Source organism: Salvelinus alpinus, chromosome 15 (genome assembly GCF_045679555.1).
Source record: "Salvelinus alpinus chromosome 15, SLU_Salpinus.1, whole genome shotgun sequence".
NCBI classification, from domain to species: Eukaryota; Metazoa; Chordata; class Actinopteri; order Salmoniformes; family Salmonidae; genus Salvelinus; species Salvelinus alpinus.
The window spans coordinates 15,303,698-15,330,054 of record NC_092100.1 but is presented as its reverse complement, the minus strand read 5'-3'; the positions used below and the strand labels follow the sequence as shown (position 1 = coordinate 15,330,054).

The window sequence follows — 26,357 nt, the reverse complement described above, 5'->3', positions numbered from 1 at the left end:
CAGTTTTGATTTCAGTTAACATAATATGGAACCTTCTGGAAAAGAAGGCACAAGGTTTCCCCCTCCAGCCCACTCGCCCCAGTCCTCCTCTTCCCCCAACACACTCATTCTTCCCCTCGCACTATCAGTCATATCTGACCACAGACAGCCTTGAAAGTGGCAAAAGATGACACTATTTCACCCTCACTTTTTCCATTGAAGTTGTATATAGGCCATCAGCATTCCCCTTTATGACTATTAACAGGCCCATAAAACACAGCTAACGATAGCCGTCTAATGTCGCTCACTAAAACCAATGATAATTTCAACATAATCCACAAAAATTTCACCATCTCTGAAGTAGCTTCCTATCTAGCCATTTATCCATGACCCATACAAAACGTATTTCCAATGCTTAAACATGTGAAATTATATATGTCTTATGCTAAAATATGCCGTTGAGATATCCCAAATCTAAAATATGCCATACTTTTAACTTTGGGAATATATCTTGTATGTGGACCCCTGCTCCTCGAACATCTCATTCCAAAATCATGGGCATTAATTAATCATGGGCACCGATCTCAACAAACCATTTCTGTATGGACCTTCCTTTGTGTTCAGGGGCATTGTCATGATGAAACAGGAAAGGGCCTTCCCCAAACTGTGTGTGAGACGAGCACAAAGTTGGATTCACCGAATCGTCTACAATGTCATTGTACGCTGTAGCGTATAAATTTCCCTTCACCGGAACTAAGGGGCCTAGCCCGAACCATGAAAAACAGTCCCAGACCATTATTCCTCCTACACCAAACTTCACAGTTGGCACTATGTATTGGGGCAGGTAGTGTTCTCCGGGCATCCACCAAACCAGATTTGTCCGTCGGACTGCCAGATGGTGAAGTGTGATTCATCACTCCAGAGAACGCGTTTCCACTGCTCCAAAGTCCAATGGTGGCGAGCTTTACACCACTCCAGCCGACGCTTGGCATTGCACATGGTGATCTTAGGCTTGTGTGTGGCTGCTCGGCCATGGAAACCCATTTCAGGAAGCTCCCGACGAACAGTTCTTGTGCTGACAACGCTTCCAGAGGCAGCTTGGAACTCGGTAGTGAGAGTGTTGCAACCCGAGGACAGGCGATTTTTGCTATGCGCTTCTGCACTCGGCGGTCCCATTCTATGAGCTTGTGTAACCTACCACTTCGCAGCTGAGCCTTCGTTGCTCCTAGACGTTTCCAATTCACAATAACAGCACTTACAGTTGACTGGGGAAGCTCTAGCAGGGAAGAAGATTTGACAAACTGACTTTTTGGTAAGGTGGCATCCAATGACGTTGCCATGTTGAAAGTCATTGAGCTCTTCAGTAAGACCATTCTATTGCCAATGTTTGTCTATGGAGATTGCACGGCTGTGTGCACAATTTTATACACCTGTCAGCAATGGGATGTGGTTGAAATAGCCAAATCCACTAATTTGAAAGTGTGTCCACATACTTTTGCATATGCAGTTGAAGTCGGAAGTTTACATACACTTACATTGGAGTCAATAAAACAGGTTTTTCAACCACTCCACAAATTTCTTGTTAACAAACTATAGTCTTGGCAAGTCAGTTAGGACATCTAGTTTGTGCATGACACAAGTAATTTTCCCAACAATTGTTTACAGACAGATTATTTCACTTATAATTCACCGTATCACAATTCCAGTGGGTCAGAAGTTTAAATACGCTAAGTTGACTGTGCCTTTAAACAGCTTGGAAAATTCCAGAAAATGATGTCAAAAGAAAATCAAAAGAAAATCAAAAGAAATCAGCCAAAAATGTATAGACCTCCACAAGTCTGATTCATCCTTGGGAGCATGTTCCAAATGCCTGAAGGTACCACGTTCATCTGTATAAACACCATGGGACCACGCAGTCGTCATACCGCTCAGGAAGGAGACGCGATCTGTCTCCTAGAGATGAACGTACTTTGGTGCGAAAAGTGCAAATCAATCCCAGAACAGCAGCAAAGGACCTTGTGAAGATGAAAGGCCGCTCAGCAAGGAAGAAACCACGGCTCCAAAACCGCCATAAAAAAGCCAGACTACGGTTTGCAACTGCACATGGCGTCAAAGATTGTACTTTTTGGAAAAATTTCCTCTGGTCTGATGAAACAAAAATAGAACTGTTTGGCCATAATGACCATCATTATGTTTGGAGGAAAAAGGGGGATGCTTGCAAGCCGAAGAACACCATCCCAACCGTGAAGCACGGGGGTGGCAGCATCATGTTGTGAGGGTGCTTTGCTGTGAGGGTGCATCAGTCAGGAAGTTAAAGCTTGGTCTCAAATGGGTCTTCCAAATGGACAATGACCCCAAGCATACTTCCAAAGTTGTGGCAAAATGGCTTAAGGACAACAAAGTCAAGGTATTGGAGTGGCCATCACAAAGCCCTGACCTCAATCCTATAGAAAATTGTGGGCAGAACTGATAAGCGTGTACGAGCAAGGAGGCCTACAAACCTGACTCAGTGACATCAGCTCTGTCAGGAGGAATGGGCCAAAATTCACTCAACGTATTGTGGGAAGCTTGTGGAAGGCTACACACAACGTTTGACCCAAGTTAAACAATTTAAAGGCAATGCTACAAAAAACTAATTGAGTGTATGTAAACTTCTGACCCACTGGGAATGTGATGAAAGAAATAAAAGCTGAAATAAATCCCCCTCTCTAATATTATTCTGACATTTCACATTCTTAAAATAAAGTGGTGATCCTAACTGACCTAAGACAGGGAATTTTTACTACGATTAAATGTCAGGAATTGTGAAAAACTGAGTTTAAATGTATTTGGCTAAGGTGTATGTAAACTTCAGACTTCAACTGTACAGTGTATATTGGAGGCAGTGACAGCTGGGGGCTATGTAGAACAATGAGAACCAAAACAGACTGTCTGAGTTCTAAATGGCGCCCTATGACCTAAGTAATGTACTACTGGACAAAAGTATTGCATTATATAAAGAATAGGGTTCCATTTGGGACACAGCCTAAGTATAAGCTAACCTTGAGCCACTGTTAGAATATGCCAGTGTTCATGAGGCTCAGCTCTCCAGTGATAACCTATGTACAGTCACTTCTTACTAGTACAACAGCCGGCTTATAACCCACAGGCACACAACAGTTAGAGATTACAGTACAATGTTATACATTCCTGTTCAATACTAGACCCTCACAGAATACACAGTTAAGGCACGTGCGAACATATGCACAGTGCCCACGTGTAAGAAAGAACACATTATCGCTCATATAGACAAAACAAAAAGCATGTATGTCAATGTTGGGGTCAATTGCAATTCAAGAAATCCATTGCAACTCAATTCAGAGTGTTGAAAATGATTCTTGATTTGAATTTCAATGCGTGATGATGACCTAATGTGAGAAGTAGCCATAGAACTGAGCCCAGCTGATAGGAAATGCATGTTGTGAATCTGAAACAAGCACAGTGTTCTCTACTAGACCTGACAGACTGTGCACAGGGGGAATATTGGCTAGCTCTGTGGCGTAATGGTGCCTGCCTTACCTGGCTGAAAGCATTTGAATATTGAAATGACTGCACATACCTAAGGATTCAAAACAGCCATTTCAGGAAAAACTGGGTCATGTTTTGACTTCGATGACCAATCGCAAACATGCATGCATGCGCACACACTCACACAGGTATACATGCTGGGTGAAGAGTAATCCATCTTTAATTTAAACAAACTGACAGTTGTAATTTCATTAGTATCCTGAGGTTAAGCTGACTGGAGAGGGGGAAAAGATTTCCTTGAGAACACACTGACAACCACTGAACTATAACTACAACGTGAATACAAATGTATTTCAATCTACACCGTCTCCTACAAGACAGTAGGAAAGATAGTTCTCGCTACTGAAAAAAGAAAGCAGTGTTTCCTTTAGCCGTTCTCAGGCAGTAAAAGAGTGCATGAACAGAGTTGAGTTGCCAAAGTAGCCAGGACTGAGGAGGGACAGACCTACCACAGGTTTGGGAGGCTTGGAGAGGGCCACCAGGCCAGCCAGGATATCCTCCTCACAGATCTGATTGATGACGTGGGCGTCGTACGCCACCGTGATAGAGATCTCTTCCATCATCTTGGCACAGGGCAGTATATTCCACAGGTGGGTGAAGTGGAAAAGAGTAAAGGGGTGGAAGAGAGGAGTGGAGAGGAAGAGAGGAGTCAACAGGTCTATCAGAGAGCCTGAGGAGTGACTGGCCTCTTTCACTGTCCCTCAAGGTACAAGCCACGCCCCTAAGGGCGGGTGTGATGGAGCGAGGGAGGGAGGAGCCCTGCAGAACAACACACCTGTTGTATTTCTCTCTCCCTCTGATGCTTGGTGTTCTCAAGCGTGTTGTGAGGAGGATAGTGTGTCTTTCGTTCCCCCTCTTCCTCAGAACCGCCAGGCTGGTATTCCTCCTCCTTTCTTCTTTTCCTACATTTGTTAGTCCTCCAATCCGTGGCGTTTTTCCAGCTCCTCTCGGGTTGCACTCCCGGTATTATTTTCCACTCCCTTCAGTCTTTGTAAGATGAAGTTTGGTTTAGACGCAATCGGAGATGGCTACACACACCAACACACGCTTCAACTGTGTGTTTCAGTGTGTGTGAGGAAGTGTTGGAGCTGTCAGACAAACCACAATGACTCGATGTGTTAAGTGCCTCCGCAGTCTACATACGTCACACACTGCTTGTCCTCCCCCCCAAAAGTTTGAAAACGAAACAATGTGAACAAAAATAAAAAAACGACTGCAGGCACAGCGAGTCTGATGTTTGAATTCAAGGTGACACAAAAAAACTAAACCACACAGCTGTCTGTAGCGCTGCCTGCAGCCTGACTTATCAGGACCCCACCGTGGTAAGCTTTAGCGTTAGCTTCAGTTGTTCCTGCTGAGACTCGGCCCAGTTCTCTTAGGAGATGTCCCTGGTGGGGAAAGGCACTGTATACAACATTCTCATCCTTTATTCCTTCTTCATTCTCTCAAGGGAGTAGCGTCTAAGAAACAGCAACCACTCCCTCTCTCTTCCTCTCTCTTGCTCTCTCCGTCTCCACTTCTTCTAAATGGTGAAACTGCTGAGCATGAAACGTCTCCCAGAGGGTTGTCAAAGGCAGGCAGAATAAATATTAATCAATCAAATCATGGCCGACTTGGTTTTAAATGGATTTAAAACCTAAATGTTCCAAGGCGTCGATAAATCTTATTTTTGTCCTGGAAATGTCTCAAAGTTTCCTCAACATTGTTCTTGGGGTGTTTAAGGGCTGTGAAATGTAAATAATTTCCCCATAATCCGGGGGGGGTTGTTAGTCGCTGAAAGCTTAGCATCGCTCCCCAACTAGCAGGTGCCAGTGAATTCTTGTACTCGACTAAGCTGCTTAGGAGTCAAGTTGATCCGCTTCAGACATCAAAGAAAAAATGTAAGGACAACATAAATTGAGCAGGCTGGCTTATATTTCCTTCCTTGGCACTCATGAACATATGAGGTATATCATCAACTGATTCAACTCTGCACTTGTCCATGGGGAAGTATAGTTCCATTGACAGGGTATGATGGTTGTAGTTGCCAGTAGACACCGTGCTTCGTTCCTTCTAACGACACCAAGTTCTGTGATGAGAGTATCTCTCGGACTCACTCCGTGAGATTTGTCTCCTGAGAGAAGGGAACACGCATGCACACACATCTTCCACAAAAAGATGTGAAAAAAGGGTTTAAAAAGGACAAGATGCAAAAATAGAGTGGCTAATTCTGGAGACTAGGCTCTTCTCTGTCAAAACACCTCAGGCACAATGTCACTTCAGAGGACATTGAAGAGAGAATTGAAATCCTAAGATGAGAGAGCTGCTGCTGTTGCCCAATCAGGCAATTTATATGAGTGGTGGGGTCCTGTGACACACACACACGGTTGTGCCATTCTGGTGTGTGTGTCTTCTGGGAGGTCAATGGGGGTCGACGTGCTAACGCTGCTTCTTGTATGGTCCTCCCTTGAGTGAGGAGGGGGAAGGGAGAGAGTGGTTGATAACAGTTTAACAATTTCTCCCTGCACTAGGTCAGAGTCAAGGCAGTTGCTTGGATGCCCCAGAGCACGAAAGTCCCTCATATTACACAGCAGTTCCTAGGCCAGTCAGTCAGATGTTCAGAAGGTTGCTATTACACGTTAAGCTCCCAAGAGACTCGATGGCCACCACAATCACCGTCAAGACCTTATTTTAGCCGCCAGTCAATTTGATTTCCTCCGAGTGGTTAAAGCTAAACAAACAGCCATGCAGGCTCAGAGTACAGGCTGGTTCCATCTGTCTCTTCAGTCCCACTGCAGAGTTTGTCTCCACCCAAAGGTGATTCTCTCTCTCAATTTCAATTTAAGGGCTTTATTGGCATGGGAAAAGTATGTCAACATTGTCAAAGCAAGTGAACTAGATAATAAACAAAAGTGAACAATAAAAATGTACAGTACACATTAGACACACAGAAGTTCCAAAAGAATAAAGACATTTCAAATGTCATTATGTGCAAATAGTTAAATTACAAAAGGGAAAATAACTAAACAAATATGGGTTGTATTTACAATGGTGTTTGTTCTTCACTGGTTGACCTTTTCTTGCGGCAACAGGTCACAAATCTTTCTGCTGTGATGCACACCGTGGTATTTCACCCAGTAGATACGGGAGTTTATCGAAATTGAATTTGTTTTTGAATTCTTTGTGGTTCTGTGTAATCGGAGGGAAATATGTCTCTCTAATATGGTCATACATTTGGGCAGGAGGTTAGGAAGTGCAACTCAGTTTCCACCTCATTTTGTGGGCAGTGTGCACACAGCCTGTCTTATCTTGAGAGCCATGTCTGCCTACGGCGGCCTTTCTCAATAGCAAGGCTAGGCTCACGGAGTCTCTCTCTCCCAGATAAAGTGTCTCTCTCTAGACACTGGAGTAGATCCAGAATGTACAAAAAGACAGATATGAAGTTTTCCTCCATTTCCTTGTCATATTGCTGCTGACTCACTGTGTGGCAGGCAGACCATGGATGCACCTGTTCAGCTCACCTTGTCCACTGAAGTCAATGCAAAGCCCGCCTACCCGCTCTAGCATTCCCTCTCCTCTCGCGGTCCTAAAGCCTGCCTCTCTCAGTCCATCCTCTATCTGACGATGTGTACACTTCGGTGTAAACAGCAAATACATTTCTCTGCGCAAAATGACTCAGAAGATCGCACACTGGCATATAACACCACAGTTCTGCAAGTGCAGTGTGTGTGTGCATGCACGAGCACAATTGTTTTACATCATGTCAGTACGTGATAAGGTGAAGTAATATTACTCAAACATTTAGCAGATAATTTTCTTCCAGAAGCTTTTAAAGACAAGCTTGTACGAGGCAATAATTACATAATAACGTATGCAGAGTGTCTACACTCAGGATATCCTGTCATTAGACATACACAGGGGAGAGGGAGGGAGACAGAGATGCATACAGAGAGCAGGGATGGGTGTGGAAGGAGAGAATTATCTCTTCCAACACGCTCTTCTTCCTTCCTGTAAAACTAGAAGGGCTCCCTGCTTTGCCACCGAGACAGTTGCAAAGCAAGCTAAACACACACACGAGCGCACACAAACATACGAGCGAGCACACACACACACAAACATACGAGCGAGCACACAAACATACGAGCGAGCACACAAACATACGAGCGAGCACACAAACACAAACATACGAGCGAGCACACAAACACAAACATACGAGCGAGCACACAAACGAGCACACACACACACACACGAACACGAGCACACACACGAACACGAGCACAAACGAACACGAGCACACACGAACACGAGCACACAACATACGAGCACACAACATACGAGCACACAACATACGAGCACACATACACACAGAGATGGGAGCTGCTCCGCTGCCCTGTGTGTGTGTGTGTGTGTGTGTGTGTGTGTGTGTGTGTGTGTGTGTGTGTGTGTGTGTGTGTGTGTGTGTGTGTGTGTGTGTGTGTGTGTGTGTGTGTGTGTGTGTGTGTGCGCGCGCAGGCAGGCAGCCTTAGGCCACTTCATCTGACCTCAGCACATTCCCCAAATACCTCAGCTCAATATATTCTCCATGTGGGAGGAGGTAGGAGGTAGTGAACATCTATAACCACACACTGACAGGCTGCGGATGTGGTGTGCCATTCCACATAGAAGATATTGAGAGAAGGAAATACAGTTGAAGTCGGAAGTTTACATAGGTTGGAGTCATTAAAACAAGTCTAAGTGTTTCAACCACACCACAAATGTCTTGTTAACAAACTATAGTTTTGGCAAGTCAGTTAGGACATCTACTTTGTGTATGACACAAGTAATTTTTCCAACAATTGTTTAGACAGATTATTTAATTTATAATTCACTGTATTTGACCCATGGCTTTAGAAGCTTCTGATAGGCTAATTGACATAATTTGAGTCAATTGGAGGTGTACCTGTGGATGTATTTCAAGGCCTACCTTCAAACTCAGTGCCTCTTTGCTTGACATCATGGGAAAATCAAAAGAAATCAGCCAAGACCTCAGAAAAAAAATCTGGTTCATCCTTGGGAGCAATTTCCAAATGCCTGAAGGTACCACGTTCATCTGTACAAACAATAGTATGCAAGTATAAACACCATGGGACCATTCAGTCATCATACCGCTCAGGTAGTAGATGCATTCTGTCTCCTATAGATGAACGTACTTTGGTGCGAAAAGTGCAAATCAATCCCAGAACAACAGCAAAGGACCTTGTGAAGATGCTGGAGGAAACAGGTACAAAAGTTTTTATATCCACAGTAAAACGAGTCCTATATCGACATAACCTGAAAGGCCGCTCAGCAAGGAAGAAAACAGCCATAAAATAGACAGACTACGGTTTGCAACTGCACATGGGGACAAAGTTCGTACTTTTTGGAGAAATGTTCTCTGGTCTGATGAAACAAAAATAGAACTGTTGGGCTATAATGACCATCGTTATGTTAGGAGGAAAAAGGGGGAGAGTTGCAAGCCAAGGAACACCATCCCAACCGTGAAGCACAGGGGTGGCAGCATCATGTTGTGGGGGTGCTTTACTGCAGGAAGGACTGGTGCACTTCACAAAATAGATGGCATCATGAGGAAGTAAAATTATGTGGATATATTGAAGCAACATCTCAAGACACCAGTCAGGAAGTTAAAGCGTGGTCGCAAATGGGTCTTCCAAATGGACAATGACCCCAAGCATACTTCCAAAGTTGTGGTAAAATGGCTTAATAAGAACAACAAAGTCAAGGTATTGGAGTGGCCATCACAAAGCCCTGGCCTCAATCCTATAGAGAATTTGTGGGCAGAACTGAAAAAGCGTGTGCGAGCAAGGAGGCCTACAAAACTGACTCCGTTACACCAGCTCTGTCAGGAGGAATGGGACAAAATTCACCCAACATATTGTGGGAAGCTTGTGGAAGGCTACCCACAATGTTTGACCCAAGTTAAACAATTTAAAAGGCAATGGTACCAAATACTAATTGAGCGTATGTAAACTTCTGACCCACTGGGAATGGGATACAGTGAATTATAAAATAAATAATCTGTCTGTAAACAATTGTTGGAAAAAGCTGAAATAAATCACTCTACTATTATTTCGGACATTTCACATTCTTAAAATAAAGTGATGATCCTAACTGACCTAAGACAGGGAATTTTTACGAGGATTAAATGTCAGGAATTGTGAAAAACTGAGTTTAAATGTATTTGGCTCAGGTGTATGTAAACTTACGACTTCAACTGTATGTTTACAAGGAAATATCAAGTTGTCACGTGCACTAGTACAGTGAAATGACTTTCCTGCTTGCTCTGTCCCAACAAAATCAGTAGTACTATAAAACAAAGTCAAGCAGAACAAAAACACATGACAAATACTTGACTTTTTAAAAAGGTTTATAATACTACTGATAAGACGAACGCGGGAAAGTAAGTAAGCTAAATACAGGGTCAGTGCCAATACCATATTTACAATGTGCAGGGACACTTGAGTGGTAAGGGTAAATATCCTCATAACCTGTTAGGTAGACTATGGCAAACCTGGCTTAGAAGTCATGTAGGCAATTTAACTAGACTGACACTTTCACATCTCTGAAAATAAAACTGGACTTCGCCCAGTTGGAAGCATAAGCTCCCTTTTGGATCAGTGGTCAGTGCAGTGTGTAAAACAGGGGGAACAGAAAATAATGGTTCCTACCTTGATGTTACAGGCCTGTTCCATGAGCCTGCGGGCGTTCTCTGCAGCCCTGTATCGTTTGGGTAGCTGGACCCGGAAGAACTTCAGAGCCCCCTCAAAGTCAGTCTGAAGCAGGTCCTCCTTGGATGTCTGAGGAGAAAGAAGACAAGCTCAGCCAATAGAATAGAATACGACAGAGACAGAAGTCTGAAAACATGACACTATGACACTTTGTATAGTAAAGTTGGAAAGATGATAGTACTCAACTGTAATGGGAAATTATTTGATTAGTTATTTTCCTGTATTTTATTTAATGTTGATATGGATTTATATGTAATAAACATGATCATATGTGAAGGAAGACTCAGACAGATGCTTTCCCTTGAGGGAAGGGAAACAGGAGTTAACCATGTGTGTTTAATTAACATATTTAATAAAAGTACTTTTAGTTTAGTAAACAGATTGTTGGCGACTAAGTAGTGATGCTTTACCTTTGACCCGTTTAACTGCCAGCATCTAATGTCGACCAGTGTGGAATGTGAACGTCGACCAGTGTGGAATGTGAACGTCGGCCAGTGTGGAATGTGAACGTCGGCCAGTGTGGAATGTGAACGTCTGCCAGTGTTGAATGTGAACGTCTGCCAGTGTGGAATGTGAACGTCGGCCAGTGTGGAATGTGAACGTCGGCCAGTGTGGAATGTGAACGTCGGCCAGTGTGGAATGTGAACGTCGGCCAGTGTGGAATGTGAACGTCGGCCAGTGTGGAATGTGAACGTCGGCCAGTGTGGAATGTTAACGTCGGCCAGTGTTGAATGTTAACGTCTGCCAGTGTTGAATGTTAACGTCTGCCAGTGTTGAATGTTAACGTCTGCCAGTGTTGAATGTTAACGTCTGCCAGTGTTGAATGTTAATGTCTGCCAGTGTTGAATGTTAATGTCTACCAGTGTTGAATGTTAATGTCTACCAGTGTTGAATGTTAATGTCTACCAGTGTTGAATGTTAATGTCTACCAGTGTTGAATGTTAATGTCTACCAGTGTTGAATGTTAATGTCTACCAGTGTTGAATGTTAATGTCTACCAGTGTTGAATGTTAATGTCTACCAGTGTTGAATGTTAATGTCTACCAGTGTTGAATGTTAATGTCTACCAGTGTTGAATGTTATGGTTACAGTTTGATACCAGACTGAGTCGAGGGCACACTGATAATGTATCTGTGCCACCCTGATTCTGTAGCAGCCAACGTTGTGACTTCCTACAAGCCTCGTGCTGGTGTTTACAGTACCGTCAGTGCTGTGTGATTAACAGAGGAGGACCTTCTCCAAGAGGCCCGTTACACAGTTTCTCTGCTTCTGTTGTGACATTGTCTCCATGTTGCAACTTGTAATAAACCGGATTTATTTCCGACTGATTTGACGACTGCTCACCTTTTGGTTCACCTGGAATTTCCTTTACATTAACCATGAGTAATACTACTTTGATCCAAGATATCTGGCAGTGTCATTTCAAGTGAGACGGGTGGTTAAAACAAGTTGAAGCCCTTGTTAATAGGGCTGAACGTAACAGCACCACACAATGGCATAATGACGCATCGTCATAATGATGATTCACACAAAAAACTAAATTAACAGCCAAAGCTATTGAACAATTCAACAATATAGCTACATTACAAAAGTATGTTGTTGGACAACAGTTGCCCTCGCATGGTAAGATTGCCCATCCCTGGCCTAATGCCTATCCTGTCCTAGCCCCAGTCCCTATCTCAGTCCCTGCCCCAACCCCAGTCCCTATCCAGTCCATCTCTCACCGCAAGTAGTTTGGGGACGAAGAGGCGATGGCCCATCCCCAGGAGCCCAATCACCTTACAGACAGAGTCTGTCTCCCCAGCTTTCTCCTCCGCTGAACCCCCTTCCTCTGAACCCCAGCTGCCCATCCGCAGTGCCGCTGGTAGCTGGGTGGGCATGGCAGTGACCGGGGGTGATGGTTGGGTGGAGGGGGAAAGAGAGGGAGAGAAGGACGGAGAGGAGAGAGGCTCCAGCTCTGGGGCCAGGGTGGCCAGGGTGCAGGGCGACTCCAGCGTGCAGTCCCAGCTATGTCTGAGCTAAGTCCAATATCGGTCAATCCGACCAAGACTTCAGGTCAGGGTCCAGCAGAGATTATTCTCTTAGGCTGTTTGGCAATTCAAGCTAGGTCTTAACGAATGGCAGCAGTGACCTTTAGGGGGAAAGAATAGGTCGATAGTTCCGCATCGGGTAGTGACACACAACACAGTGAGGTATTGGATCAGAGCTTCTCTCGATAGACTGGCCAAGCCTGTCGTCCCCCAATAACACAAACTCAGCAGAAATACACCACGAATAGATCCACAGGTAGAGAGGATCCAGTGGGGTTGAGCACCAAAGAATCAGTGAGTTGGTTGGGTTCATTCAGTAAGCTCCGTTGTCAGAGCGCCGATATAGCCCCTCGACCTGACAACACTATAGTCCCTTCATCACAACTGACCAGCGCAGTCGGCATAATGTAGATACGGTGAGGCAGGAAATACAGTGCAAGGATACTCATCTGCTTTTCTCAACAACAACAAATCCCAAAACAGGGGGGGGGGGGGCATGCCATTGCCTAGCAACAGACAGGCACGAGGCTAGACGGTTTAAGCAGATGACAGGTCTTCACCTTTTTATCCCCCTCCCATCTTCAAAGAGCAAGTATCTCTCTTTTCACAACCGAGACCAAGGCTTAACAAGGACAAAACCGAGACCAAGGTTCAACAAGGACAAAACCGAGACCAAGGCTTAACAAGGACAAAACCGAGACCAAGGCTTAACAAGGACAAAAGACAGACTTCAATGATCCTCTTTATCTTCAGCCGAGAGGTAACGCTATAGACATATAGGTCAGGGCATACTGAGTTTGCTTCAGAAAATCTGTCCACAAACATCCCTCCCTTCCAAATGATGTAGTCCCTTCACGTCCGAAGCGGTCCTTTCTGATGTAACACACATCGGAAGCTGAGGGGAGGAAGAGACTGAAGTGATTCTGTCTATTAGCCACGCCGCCTTAGGCTGAAGCTGCTTCCATCCCAAACAGTGACGTCTTGGCGTTGTGTTGTTAACAGCTGAACGGACTTTAAGGACGATGGTGACTCAGAGTCCAAGAGAGGAAACAGATGTAGTGGTGGTAGAGATCAGGGCGAGGCAGAGTAGGGAAGGCTCTGACAGGGAGCCTTAGCAGGACACACAAGCTTGAGTGTGTGTGTCTCGGTCTCTGTCAGGAAATCCTTTACTCCCATAAAGGAGCATTGAAATAGCCAAGGCCCTCAGAAGCGGAGTTCAATTAGGAAGAAACATCCACAAAGGCTTTAAAAAGGACTCCTGAATCTAATACCTCCAGCAGACTTCCATAGGAAACACATCCAGAGTAGTAATCCTTCCAGTCAAGGTAAAGGTTTCCTTCCAGGTCCTTTGCAGGAGGGTCCTTTGCTGTGTCAGATTCTACTGGTCCAAAGCCTCGGCCAAACGGGGGAGCCACAGGTTTGGGTTTGGTCTGGCAACAGCTAGTGGAGGCATGTGGAGAGAAACCACACCGGTTCTCCCACCTTCCTTTTCCTCCCTCTCCCTTCCCCTCTCGCCTTCAAGACTCGCCCAGCTAAAGGGTCTGCGATGCTACTGGCTAACACAGCCGCTCTGATGCAGAGGTCTGGGCTGGGGCTGGGCGGAGGGAGAGAGAGCGAGCGAGAGAGCATGTGACTGAGATGCTGAGGCAGAGAGGTGCTAGAAGACAAGAGGAGAAGGAGAGGGGAAGGGTATGATAGAGGGGTCTGAGGGTTGACGCGCTCGCGGTAGACATCCCTGAAAAAAATGTAAGACCCCCCTCCTCCTTTTCTACACCTCAGCTAATGGCTAACAGCTAAAAGATGTTAGTGCTGCTGCCGTGCACTCCTAAAGGACTATGGTAGACCGGCAGGGGCGGGTAAGTGCACAGAGGGAGAGGGAGGGGGAGAGAGACAGAGGGATAGAGGGGGAGAGGGAAGGGGAGAGAAACAGAGGGAGAGAGGGGAGGGGAGAGGGAGGGGGAGAGAGGGGAAGAAGGGAGGGGGAGAGGAAGGAGGAGAGGGAGGCTCTGGGAATAATGCCGTCATGCCTGACCACTCGGACACACACACACAACCAATATATGCTTTAATAGCATGAAAGTACTATTCTGTTGTAGCTGGAGGCTTTTTAAAATCTAACAATAGACAGTAATGGGTATCATCGGCGAGGAGACCGTGTGTGGAAACAAAGTACGGGTTCAAATAGAAGAGCAATCACCATAGCCCTCCCAGGAGCTGCTAGTTCACCTGGGTTCACCTCACACATGGTTTCTACCCACTCTTTAAGCTCCCTCGTTCACTCTCATCTTTCTGGTGACCCTGTGATCATCAGCGTAACCCATTCCCTTCACAGCGACTCAACGTTGTTCAAAATAAAATGCTGGCGAAAAGTCACATTTACAGTGCATGACAATTTCTTCAACCGATTAGTATGCAAGTTCAGTTCAAAGAAAAATGTTATAACAATGCATTGGCCTACAATCTGAACTGTAAAGAATTCAGCACTTAAATCACCAGCATTTAACTGACATTTCTTTGAACCTAGTCCAAAATGAACTCCCAATGGCAGGGGGTTATGGGATTTTGTCTCTCAGCGCAGAATGGTAACACATAGTTTGAGGTACAAGACTAATTGATTAGCCTGTTAATTTGTCAGCAATAGCACTGCAATCACAGTATCTGATAGACTTGACATTTGACCTGAAGTACACTATAATAGCACAGCCGTTGTACTTGTGTTTTAAATTAAAATGAAATCGACAATATATATTAAATGTAAAAAAAAAAGAGGGCTTTAGAGTGGTTGTTATTGGACAATTCCAGGTGGTCCCTCCGTTTCAAAATATTATTTACCGCAGTACAAGATACCCTCACTGTTTCTATATATTCTTTACCGCAGTACAAGATACCCTCGCTGTTTCTATATATTCTTTACCGCAGTACAAGATACCCTCCCTGTTTCAATATATTCTTTACCACAGTACAAGTTACCCTCCCTGTTTCAATATATTATTTACCGCAGTACAAGATACCCTCCCTGTTTCAATATATTCTTTACCACAGTACAAGATACCCTCCCTGTTTCAATATATTCTTTACCACAGTACAAGATACCCTCCCTGTTTCAATATATTATTTACCGCAGTACAAGATACCCTCCCTGTTTCAATATATTCTTTACCGCAGTACAAGATACCCTCCCTGTTTCAATATATTCTTTACCGCAGTACAAGATACCCTCCCTGTTTCAATATATTCTTTACCACAGTACAAGATACCCTCCCTGTTTCAATATATTCTTTACCACAGTACAAGATACCCTCCCTGTTTCAATATATTCTTTACCACAGTACAAGATACCCACCCTGTTTCAATATATTCTTTACCACAGTACAAGATACCCTCCTTGTTTCAATATATTCTTTACCGCAATACAAGATACCCTCCTTGTTTCAATATATTCTTTACCGCAATACAAGATACCCTCCTTGTTTCAATATATTCTTTACCACAGTACAAGATACCCTCCCTGTTTCTATATATTCTTTACCACAGTACAAGATACCCTCCCTGTTTCAATATATTATTTACCACAGTACAAGATACCCTCCCTGTTTCAAAATATTCTTTACCACAGTACAAGATACCATGGCCGGTTAACTCTGGAGGTCACATTTATCTCTACTGAGTTCGCTAAATCTCCTTATTAGTTTTTTTGGCCTCTTATTAAAAAAAAATGTAATGAATTGGTGCCTGTAGGGAAATTCAAAAGGCTGATTTAGTACCTTTTTAACGAAGAATGTGTTTGATTTCTATGACTGTATTATGCTTTTAGTGTATATTGATGTGTATAGTGATGTCTCAGCCGCCAGTATCTATGCTGCAGTAGTTTGTGTCGGGGGGCTAGGGTCAGTCTGTTATATCTGGAGTATTTCTCCTGTCTTATCTGGTGTCTTGTGTGAATTTAAGTCTCTCTGTGTGTGTGTGTGTGTCATCTATGAACATTTGAACATCTTGGCCATGTTCTGTTATAATCTCCACCCGGCACAGCCTGAAGAGGACTGGCCACCCCTCAGTCTGGTTCCTCTCTAGGTTTCTTCCTAGGTTCTAGCCTTTCTAGGGAGTTTTTCCTAGCCACCGTGCTTCTACATCTGCATTGCTGTTTGGGGTTTTAGGCTGGGTTTCTGTACAGCACTTTGTGACATCAACTGATGTAAGAAGAGCTTTATAAATACATTTGATTGATTGATGATAAACAGAGCTCATCTGTGAAAGAGACCTTGGTCTCAGCAAGACTCCCTGTTAAAATAACAGTTAAATAAAATGAAGAAATGGGCAGCAGAGGGAGACATAGGCAAACTATTCCACTTTCTTACAACCCAGTCATCCACACTGTACTACACAGAACATCATACTCTGACAGCAGAGATGCTCTTCCCATGTATTTACTAAACACTGCAGAACCCCCCCCACAGTAACTAAAAATAGATATATATTTTTTTAAATCAGTCAAATGGTTCATAAGTAAGAGAGAGGATGGTGGTCTGTATCTTGACTCCGGTTAAAAAGCACAAAAACATCCTTTTTGACTTTTTCTTCTAAACGTTTTGGATTTCGGGGTTGGTTCATCTGATTCTGGATCTGTGGTTAAGGCCAACTTCTTCTACCTCAAGACCGTTGAGGTCAAAAAGACTTAATATAATCTGATTCATAGCAATCAAAAAAGGCAGGTCGAAGTCTTAGGCCTCTGTGTTGAGTGTGAATCGTCCAATAGCATAACAGGATTTGTCTAATTGAAAATCAAAGGAATGTGTTAGAGCTGATTGAGTTGATTGGAGAATCATTTTATTTTATTTATTTTTTAGATATAAGAAGAATAAACATTTTTGTTGCACCATATCCCTGGATCTCATTGAATGTTTGGCCGTTTGGAAACCTTGAGTGTGGACTGTATGCGTACGAAACAACCCCGCTTCAGGCTTGGGCAGTGGCTATGGTAAAGAGGAAAGGAAGCCACTACAGAATGGTTTGAACCCCCAGTACATGAATAAAAGGAAAGGAAGCCGATCACACCTTGAGGAGGGCCAGAGCCACGTTGAAGATGACGTTCAGACCCTAGGAGAAGAGAAGAACATGGTAAAGATTACTGCCAATTATCACAGGTCTTAAGCACACACACAGCTCTGTAGCTATCACCTAAACACGTCATACAGTGGAAAGAATCAAACTGTTTCATCTCATCAACTGTTTTCATATCAGCTGCTTTATCTTGTAAACGTAATGCCAATAAACCATGTAGGAAATGTCTATTTTTTTTTATTGTGATGGATTGGCAAAGTGAAAATGATCTTCAAAATGAAGACTCCTGACTTATGAAACTGCTGAGTTGAGAGTTAAGAAAAAACACACATAAAACAAATGACAATGATACTTCTGGTGCATCTATGTATTTGTACCATACTATCTATGTATTTGTACCATACTATCTATGTATTTGTACCATACTATCTATGTATTTGTACCATACTATCTATGTATTTGTACCATACTATCTATGTATTTGTACCATACTATCTATGTAACTTCAAACATCCATTCATGATTCATATTGTCAGATTTCATAGTGTCTGTATTGTCCATTCATGATTTCATATGATTTCAAAGCAAACGGTCCGTTGATGATAATAAGGACTCTACGTTCCCAAGGGAACGCTATGGAAACACGCCCACCCCTGAGGATACAAAGGCACCTGGACCCACAGTACTGAGTGACAACCATCTAAAAGAAAGACGGAACTAGATGGAGAGGACAAGTGGTGTGGGCCGAGAGAGAGAGACAGATGGAGGGAGGAGAAGAGAAACAGACCGTCCCTCTCATGGACAGGTTGGGCTCCATCATGGGCACAACGACAGACAGATGGATGAATGAATGACAGAGTGAGAAAATGAGAGAAATAAATAGATTAAGGAGAAAGGAAGAAGAGTGAGAGAGAAAGAGAGAAAGACAAGGGAGAGGGACAGCAAGGGAGAGGGACAGCAAGTGAGAGGGACAGCAAGTGAGAGGGACAGCAAGTGAGAGAGGGGGAGAAGGGGAGAGAGAGAGGATGCTTAAGTCAGCTCCGCATGGGAACACGACAGCCCGTTCACATGGCAACACTGGGCTAAAAATATCTTCCCAGTTCTATAAATAACCAGGAGAAGGCTTCTTTCTCTCTCTTCCTCCGTCTGTTTTTCAAAGGGCTCTAGGTGGCGCTAGGATGTCAGAGGCAGACACAGAGCGAGGCAGACACAAAGAGAGAGAGAGAGAGAGAGAGAGAGAGAGAGAGAGAGAGAGAGAGAGAGAGAGAGAGAGAGAGAGAGAGAGAGAGAGAGAGAGAGAGAGAGAGAGAGAGAGAGAGAGAGAGAGAGAGAGAGAGAGAGAGAGAGAGAGAGAGAGAGAGAGAGAGAGAGAGAGAGAGAGAGAGAAGGAGAGAGGAGAGAGGAGAGAGGAGAGAGGAGAGGGGAGAGAGAGAGAGAGAGAGAGAGAGAGAGAGAGAGAGAGAGAGAGAGACATAGAGAGAAACAATGCATGCAGGGCAGAATTAGGCCAATATCCAATAATAATAAAAACTCAAAAAAGAGCAATTAAGTTTTGGAAACATCTAAAATACAGTGACACCCTCATATCACTACCAAGCCCTGCAATGCCAAGAGCTGAGCAAAGAAAAGAGTCCCCTTATCCAGCTGGTCCTGGGGCTGAGTTCACAAACCTGTTCTACTAACACACTGAAGCCTCAGGACCAGAACATCCAATCAATCAGGATAAACCAAATTACAACACAGTCAAAACAAAACTATACTGCTTATTGGGAAACACAAGCACAAACACAAAGCAAAATGCAGTGCTATCTGGCCCTAAATCGACAATACACTGTGGCTAAATATTTGACCATGGTTACTGATCAAAACCTTAGAAAAACCTTGACAAAGTACAGGCTCAGTGAGCACAGCCTTGCCATTGACAAGGGTAGACACAGGAAAACCTGGCTCCCTGTAGAGGAAAGGCTGTGCAACCACTGCACAACAGCAGAACCCAGGACAGAGCTGCATTTACTAAAAAAATGTCAAAAATATAAAACAATTAGAGAGTGTCATTTCCCCAAATTTGAAACCCTTATTCAAGGTTTCAAAGACCTCTCTGATGAGAGTAGGCTACCCGTCCTGTTGGGGGAGGACGCAGAGAGCTGTGGGTTGGCAGCGCACTACATTGCTGCCTGCCATAAGTTGAGGGACAGTGTCTGACAGACCAATCAACCTGCACATGTCCTCTATTGTATGTTTATTGTTATTGTTGAATGTATGGTTATTTTGACACTTGGTTATTGTTGTTACTGTTGTCCCGTTGACAATTTTGAGCCTAATTTTTATATTGTAAATATCCAAAATAAGCTTTGGCAATATGTACATTGTTACCTCATGCCAATAAAGCAAATTGAATTGAAATGGGAGACGAGACACACAGAGAGAGAGCGAGACACTCGCTCGCTGGCTCTGTGTGTGTGTGTGTGTGTGTGTGTGTGTGTGTGTGTGTGTGTGTGTGTGTGTGTGTGTGTGTGTGTGTGTGTGTGTGTCTCGCGCGTTCTCGCTCGCTGGCTCTGTGTGTGTGTGTGTGTGTGTGTCTCGCTCGCTGGCTCTGTGTGTGTGTGTGTGTGTGTCTCGCTCGCTGTGTGTGTGTGTGTGTGTGTGTGTGTGTGTGTGTGTGTGTGTGTGTCTCTCGCTGTGTGTGTGTGTGTGTCTCGCTCGCTGTGTGTGTGTGTGTGTGTGTGTGTGTGTGTGTGTGTGTGTGTGTGTCTCGCTGGCTGTGTGTGTGTGTGTGTGTGTGTGTGTGTGTGTGTGTGTGTGTGTGTGTGTGTGTGTGTGTGTGTGTGTGTGTGTGTGTGTGTGTGTGTGTGTGTGTGTGTGTGTGTGTGTGTGTGTGTGTGTGTGTGTCTGTGTGTGTGTGTGTGTGTGTGTCTCGCTGTCTGTGTGTGTGTGTGTGGCTCGCTGTCTGTGTGTCTGTGTGTCTGTGTGTCTGTGTGTCTGTGTGTCTGTGTGTCTGTGTGTCTGTGTGTCTGCGTGGCTGCGTGTCTGCGTGGCTGCGTGGCTGGCTGGCTAGCTGCGTGGCTGGCTGGCTGCGTGGCTGGCTGGCTGCGTGGCTGGCTGGCTGGCTGTGTGCGTGGCTGGCTGGCTGTGTGCGTGTGCGTGGCTGGCTGTGTGCGTGTGCGTGGCTGGCTGTGTGCGTGGCTGGCTGGCTGTGTGCGTGTGCGTGGCTGGCTGGCTGTGTGCGTGTGCGTGGCTGGCTGTGTGCGTGTGCGTGGCTGGCTGTGTGCGTGTGCGTGGCTGGCTGGCTGTGTGCGTGGCTGGCTGGCTGGCTGTGTGCGTGTGCGTGGCTGGCTGGCTGTGTGCGTGTGCGTGGCTGGCTGTGTGCGTGTGCGTGGCTGGCTGGCTGGCTGTGTGCGTGGCTGGCTGGCTGTGTGCGTGTGCGTGGCTGGCTGGCTGTGTGCGTGTGCGTGGCTGGCTGTGTGTGTGCGCGTGTGCGCGCCTTTGTCTCTCTCCGTCTGCCTTTGTCTCTCTCCGTCTGCCTTTGTCTCTCTCCGTCTGCCTTTGTCTCTCTCCGTCTGCCTTTGTCTCTCTCCGTCTGCCTTTGTCTGCCTTTGTCTCTCTCTCATTTCAATTAAATTTGCTTTATTGGCATGACGTAACAATGTACATATTGCCAAAGCTTATTATGGATATTTACAATATAAAAATGAGGCTCAAAATTGTCAACGGGACAACAGTAACAACAATAACCAAGTGTCAAAATAACCATACATTCAACAATAACAATAAGAATACAGTAAGAGCGAGACACACAGAGAGAGCGAAAGAAACACACACAGAGAGAGAGAGAGAGACACAGAGAGAGAGAGAGAAAGACACACAGAGAGAGAGAAAGACACACAGAGAGAGAGAGAGACACACAGAGAGAGAGAGAGACACACAGAGAGAGAGAGAGACACACAGAGAGAAAGACACACAGAGAGAGAGAGAAAGAAAGACACAGAGAGAGAGAGAGAAAGACACAGAGAGAGAGAGAGAAAGACACAGAGAGAGAGAGAGAAAGACACAGAGAGAGAGAGAGAAAGACACACAGAGAGAGAGAAAGAGAGAATCAGTTATAGAACCCATTGCCCTTTATGGTTGTGAGGTCTGGGGTCTGCTCATCAACCAAGAATTCACAAAATGGAACAAACACCAAATTGAGACTCTGCATGTAGAATTCTGCAAAAATATCCTCAGTATACAACGTAAAACACCAAATAATGCATGCAGAGCAGAATTAGGTCGGTACACGGTAATTATCAAAATCCAGAAGAGAGACGTTAAATTCTACAACCACCTAAAAGGAAGCGATTCCCAAACCTTCCATAACAAAGCCATCACCTACAGAGAGATGAACCTGGAGAAGAGTCCCTTAAGCAAGCCGGTCCTGGGGCTCTGTTCACAAACACAGACAGACCACAGAGCCCAGGACAGCAACACAATTATACCCAATCAAATCATGAGAAAACAAAAAGATAATTACTTGACACATTGGAAAGAACAAAAAAACAGAGCAAACTAGGATGCTATTTGGCCCTAAACAGAGAGTACACAGTGGCAGAATACCTGACCACTGTGACTGACCCAAACGTAAGGAAAGCTTTGACTATGTGCAGACTCAGTGAGCATAGCCTTGCTATTGAGAAAGGCTGCCGTAGGCAGACATGGCTCTCAAGAGAAGACAGGCTATGTCCACACTGCCCACAAAATGAGGTGGAAACTGAGCTGCACTTCCTAACCTCCTGCCAAATGTATGACCATATTAGAGACACATATTTCCCTCAGATTACACAGATCCACAAAGAAATCGAAAACAAACCCAATTTTGATAAACACCCATATCTACTGGGTGAAATACCAGTGTGACATCACAGCAGCAAGAATTGTGCCCTGTTGCCACAAGAAAAGGGCAACCAGTGAAGAACAAACACCATTGTAAATACAACCCATATTTATGCTTATTTATTTTCCCTTTTGTACATTAACCACTTGTACATCATTACAACACTGTATATATATATACATAATATGGCATTTGTAATGTCTTTATTCTTTTGAAACTTCTGTATGTGTAATGTTTACTGTTAATTTTTATTGTTTATTTCACTTTTGTATATTATCTACCTCACTTGCTTTGGCAATGTTAACACATGTTTCCCATGCCAATAAAGCCCCTTGAATTGAGAGAGAGAGACAGACAGAGAGAGAGACAGACAGACAGACAGACAGACAGACAGACAGACAGACAGACACAGACAGACAGAGAGAGACACAGACAGACAGAGAGACACAGACAGACAGAGAGACACAGACAGACAGAGAGACACAGACAGACAGAGAGACACAGACAGACAGACACAGACAGACAGACAGACAGACAGACAGAGACACAGACACACAGACAGAGACACAGACACACAGACAGAGACACAGACAGACAGACAGAGACACAGACACACAGACAGAGACACAGAGACACAGACAGACAGACAGACAGACAGACACAGACAGACAGACAGACAGACAGAGACACAGACAGACAGACAGACAGACAGACAGACAGACAGACAGACAGACAGACAGACAGAGACACAGACAGAGACAGACAGACACAGACAGACACACAGACAGACAGACACACAGACAGACACACAGACAGACACACAGACAGACACACAGACAGACACACAGACTCTGCTCCTACCTATCTTCCGATTTGGTCCTGCTGTACATACCTACACGTACGCTACGGTCACAAGACGCAGGCCTCCTTACTGTCCCTAGAATTTTTAAGCAAACAGCTGGAGGCAGGGCTTTCTCCTATAGAGCTCAATTTATATGGAATGGTCTGCCTACCCATGTGAGAGACAGACTCAGTCTCGACCTTTAAGTCTTTATTGAAGACTCATCTCTTCAGTAGGTCCTATGATTGAGTGTAGTCTGGCCCAGGAGTGTGAAGGTGAACGGAAAGGTACTGGAGCAACAAACCGCCCTTGCTGTCTCTGCCTGGCTGGTTCCCCTCTCTCCACTGGGATTCTCTGCCTCTGACCCTATTACGGGGGCTGAGTCACTGGCTTACTAGTGTTCTTCCATGACGTCCCTAGGAGGGGTGCGTCACTTGAGTGGGTTGAGTTACTGACGTGATCTTCCTGTCTGGGTTGGCGCCCCCCCTTGGGTTGTGCCGTGGCGGAGATCTTTGTGGGCTATACTCTGCCTTGTCTCAAGATGGTAAGTTGGTGGTTGAAGATATCCCTCTAGGTGTGGGGGCTGTGCTTTAGCAAAGTGGGTGGGGTGATATCCTGCCTGTTTGGCCCTGTCCGGGGGTATCATCGGATGGGGCCACAGTGTCTCCTGAACCCTCCTGTCTCAGCCTCCAGTATTTATGCTGCAGAAGTTTATGTGTCGGGGGGCTAGGGTTAGTCTGTTATATCTGGAGTATTTCTCCTGTCTTATCTAGTGTCCTGTGTGAATTTAAGTTCTCTTTCTCCGTGTCCCCCTCTCTCCGTGTCCCCCTCTCTCCGTGTCCCCCTCTCGCAGAGATACACAGCGACAGAGACGCAGAGATACACAGCGACAGAGACACAGAGAGACAGACGCAGAGAGAGAGCGACGCAGAGAGAGAGCGACGCAGAGAGAGAGCGACGCAGAGAGAGAGCGACGAGAGAGAGAGCGACGCAGAGAGAGAGCGACGCAGAGAGAGAGCGACGCCGAGAGAGAGCGACGCCGAGAGAGCGACGCCGAGAGAGAGCGACACAGAGAGAGAGCGACACAGAGAGAGAGCGACACAGAGAGAGAGCGACACAGAGAGAGCGACACAGAGAGAGCGACACAGAGAGAGCGACACAGAGAGAGCGACACAGAGAGAGCGACACAGAGAGAGCGACACAGAGAGAGCGACACAGAGAGAGCGACACAGAGAGAGCGACACAGAGAGAGCGACACAGAGAGAGTGACACAGAGAGAGCGAAACCGAAAGAAGGGGGACAGGAGGTGTGGAGAAAAGAAAAGGACCACAGAAGCACAACAGATCACAGGGGAAGGGAGAGGTAAAGCAATTTCATAGCAAAAAGAGAGAGAAAAATTAGAACAGAATTACAAAAAAACAAATCAAATTGAGGCATGGGTAAAGTCAAGAACAATAAGAAAGTGACCTCTCCCGTGAAAAAAGAGAAATGTATGGAGGGGAGGGGGAGAAAGACAGAGAGAGAAAAAAAGGGAGGCACGGAGGAGAGGAACAGATTCTCATCACGCGGCTCATTGGCTGAGAAACACATACGAAACTTTTAATTATTCCGACCGGGGGCCGAGAGAGGGAGGGAGGGAGAGAGAGAGAGGAGAGAATCACAGAGAGAAGGAGCGAGAACGGCCACAGTGCTGAGTCACAAATGGCACCCTATTCCCTTAATAGTGCACTGATTTTGACCAAGGCCCAAAGGGTTAAACTTTTTTTTTATACCCGCGAGCCATTTAAAACCTCCCACAAGACCCACCAGTTGAGAATCAGTGCCATAGACTTCCAGTCACTGTGCTAACGCTAGTTAACAACTTCCTTCAAACTGCACGCAGAGACATAAACATGATATCCACGAGTTCATCTGAGTCTGGGGAAGTAGATAAAGTCCCAAAGTATCCCTTTAAGTTTAGTGTACCAACAGCAGGTTGGTAATGTTCTGTGTTGGGGTAAGGAATAGGACTAAGGTTAGGACCAGTGTTGGGGTAAGGAATAGGACTAAGGTTAGGACCAGGACTAAGGTTAGGACCAGTGTTGGGGTAAGGAGTAGTGTTAAAATGAGTCTTAACAATAGTGTTGGGGCTTCTTAACTTCTTACCTCACACAACAGGAGGTCGGTGATGTGGAAGACCATGCAGAGGGGAAACTTGGCTGTGAAGAGCGTGAGGAACCACTGAGAGGCGTACATGTGAGCTTCCAGATTGAGGTGGTGGAAGTGTGACCAGAGTTCTGGGAGTTGTTCCTGGAAAAAGTAATAGGAGTAGATGAAACCACTCAGTAGGAAGAAAGGGGAGTTCATTTCACGGTATAAACAGTGCATTCAGAAATTATTCAGACCCCTTGACGTTACAGCCTTACTCTAAAACGCATTAAATTGTTTTTTACTCCTGATCAATCTACACACAATACCCCATACTGACAAAACAAAAACAGGTTAAGAAATGTTTGCTAATTTATAAAAAATGAACTTAAAGATCACATTTACATAAGTATTTAGACCTTTTACTCAGTACTTTACTGAAGCACCTTTGGCAGTGATTACAGCCTCAAGTCTTCTTGGGTATGGCACTTAGCACACCTGTATCTGGGGAGTTTCTCCCATTCTTCTCTGCAGATCCTCTCAAGCTCTGTCAGGTGGGATGGGGAGCATCGCTGCACAGCATTTTCACATCTCTCCAGATATGTTTGATCGGGTTCAAGCCCGGGCTCTGGCTGGGCCACAAGGTCATTCAGAGACTTGTCCCGAAGCCACACCTGAGTTGTCTTGGCTGAGTGCTTGTTGTCCTGTTGGAAGGTGAACTCTTTCCCCAGTCTGAGGTCTTGAGCAGGTTTTCATCAAAGATCTCTTTACTTTGCTCTGTTCATCTTTTCAAATTAAATCGTATTAGTCACATGCGCCGAGTACAACAGGTGTAGACCCTACAGTGAAATGCTTATTTACGAGCCCCTAACCAAAAGTGCAGTTTAAAAAAAAATACGGATAAGAATAAGATATAAAATTAACAAGTAATTAAAGAGCAGCAGTAAAAAAATATATATATATATACAGGGGGGTGTCGGTACAGAGTCAATGTGGGCGGCAGGGTGGCAGGGTAGCCTAGTGGTTAGAGCGTTGGACTAGTAACCAAAAGGTTGCAAGTTCAAATCCCCGAGCTGACAAGGTACAAATCTGTCGTTCTGCCCCTGAACAGGCAGTTAACCCACTGTTCCTAGGCCGTCATTGAA

At 45.0% G+C, this 26,357-nt stretch overlaps 1 protein-coding gene across 10 annotated transcripts in view; it reads right to left on the bottom strand.

Annotated features, from left to right (window-relative positions):
* Positions 1-26,357, bottom strand: part of LOC139540447 (rab GTPase-activating protein 1-like) — a 145,007-nt gene that overhangs the window by 25,309 nt on the left and 93,341 nt on the right. For 8 of the 10 annotated variants that reach the window (XM_071344275.1, XM_071344274.1, XM_071344276.1 and 5 more), the window contains 3 exons: positions 25,231-25,374; positions 17,372-17,413; positions 10,230-10,358 (listed from right to left, as the gene is read on the bottom strand). In XM_071344275.1, coding sequence (XP_071200376.1) covers positions 10,230-10,358; positions 17,372-17,413; positions 25,231-25,374 — 315 coding nt within the window. Of the gene's footprint in view, positions 1-3,995; positions 4,985-10,229; positions 10,359-12,013; positions 14,086-17,371; positions 17,414-25,230; positions 25,375-26,357 lie in introns of those variants that run through there. The other 2 variants (XM_071344282.1, XM_071344283.1) reach the window with 2 other exon arrangements.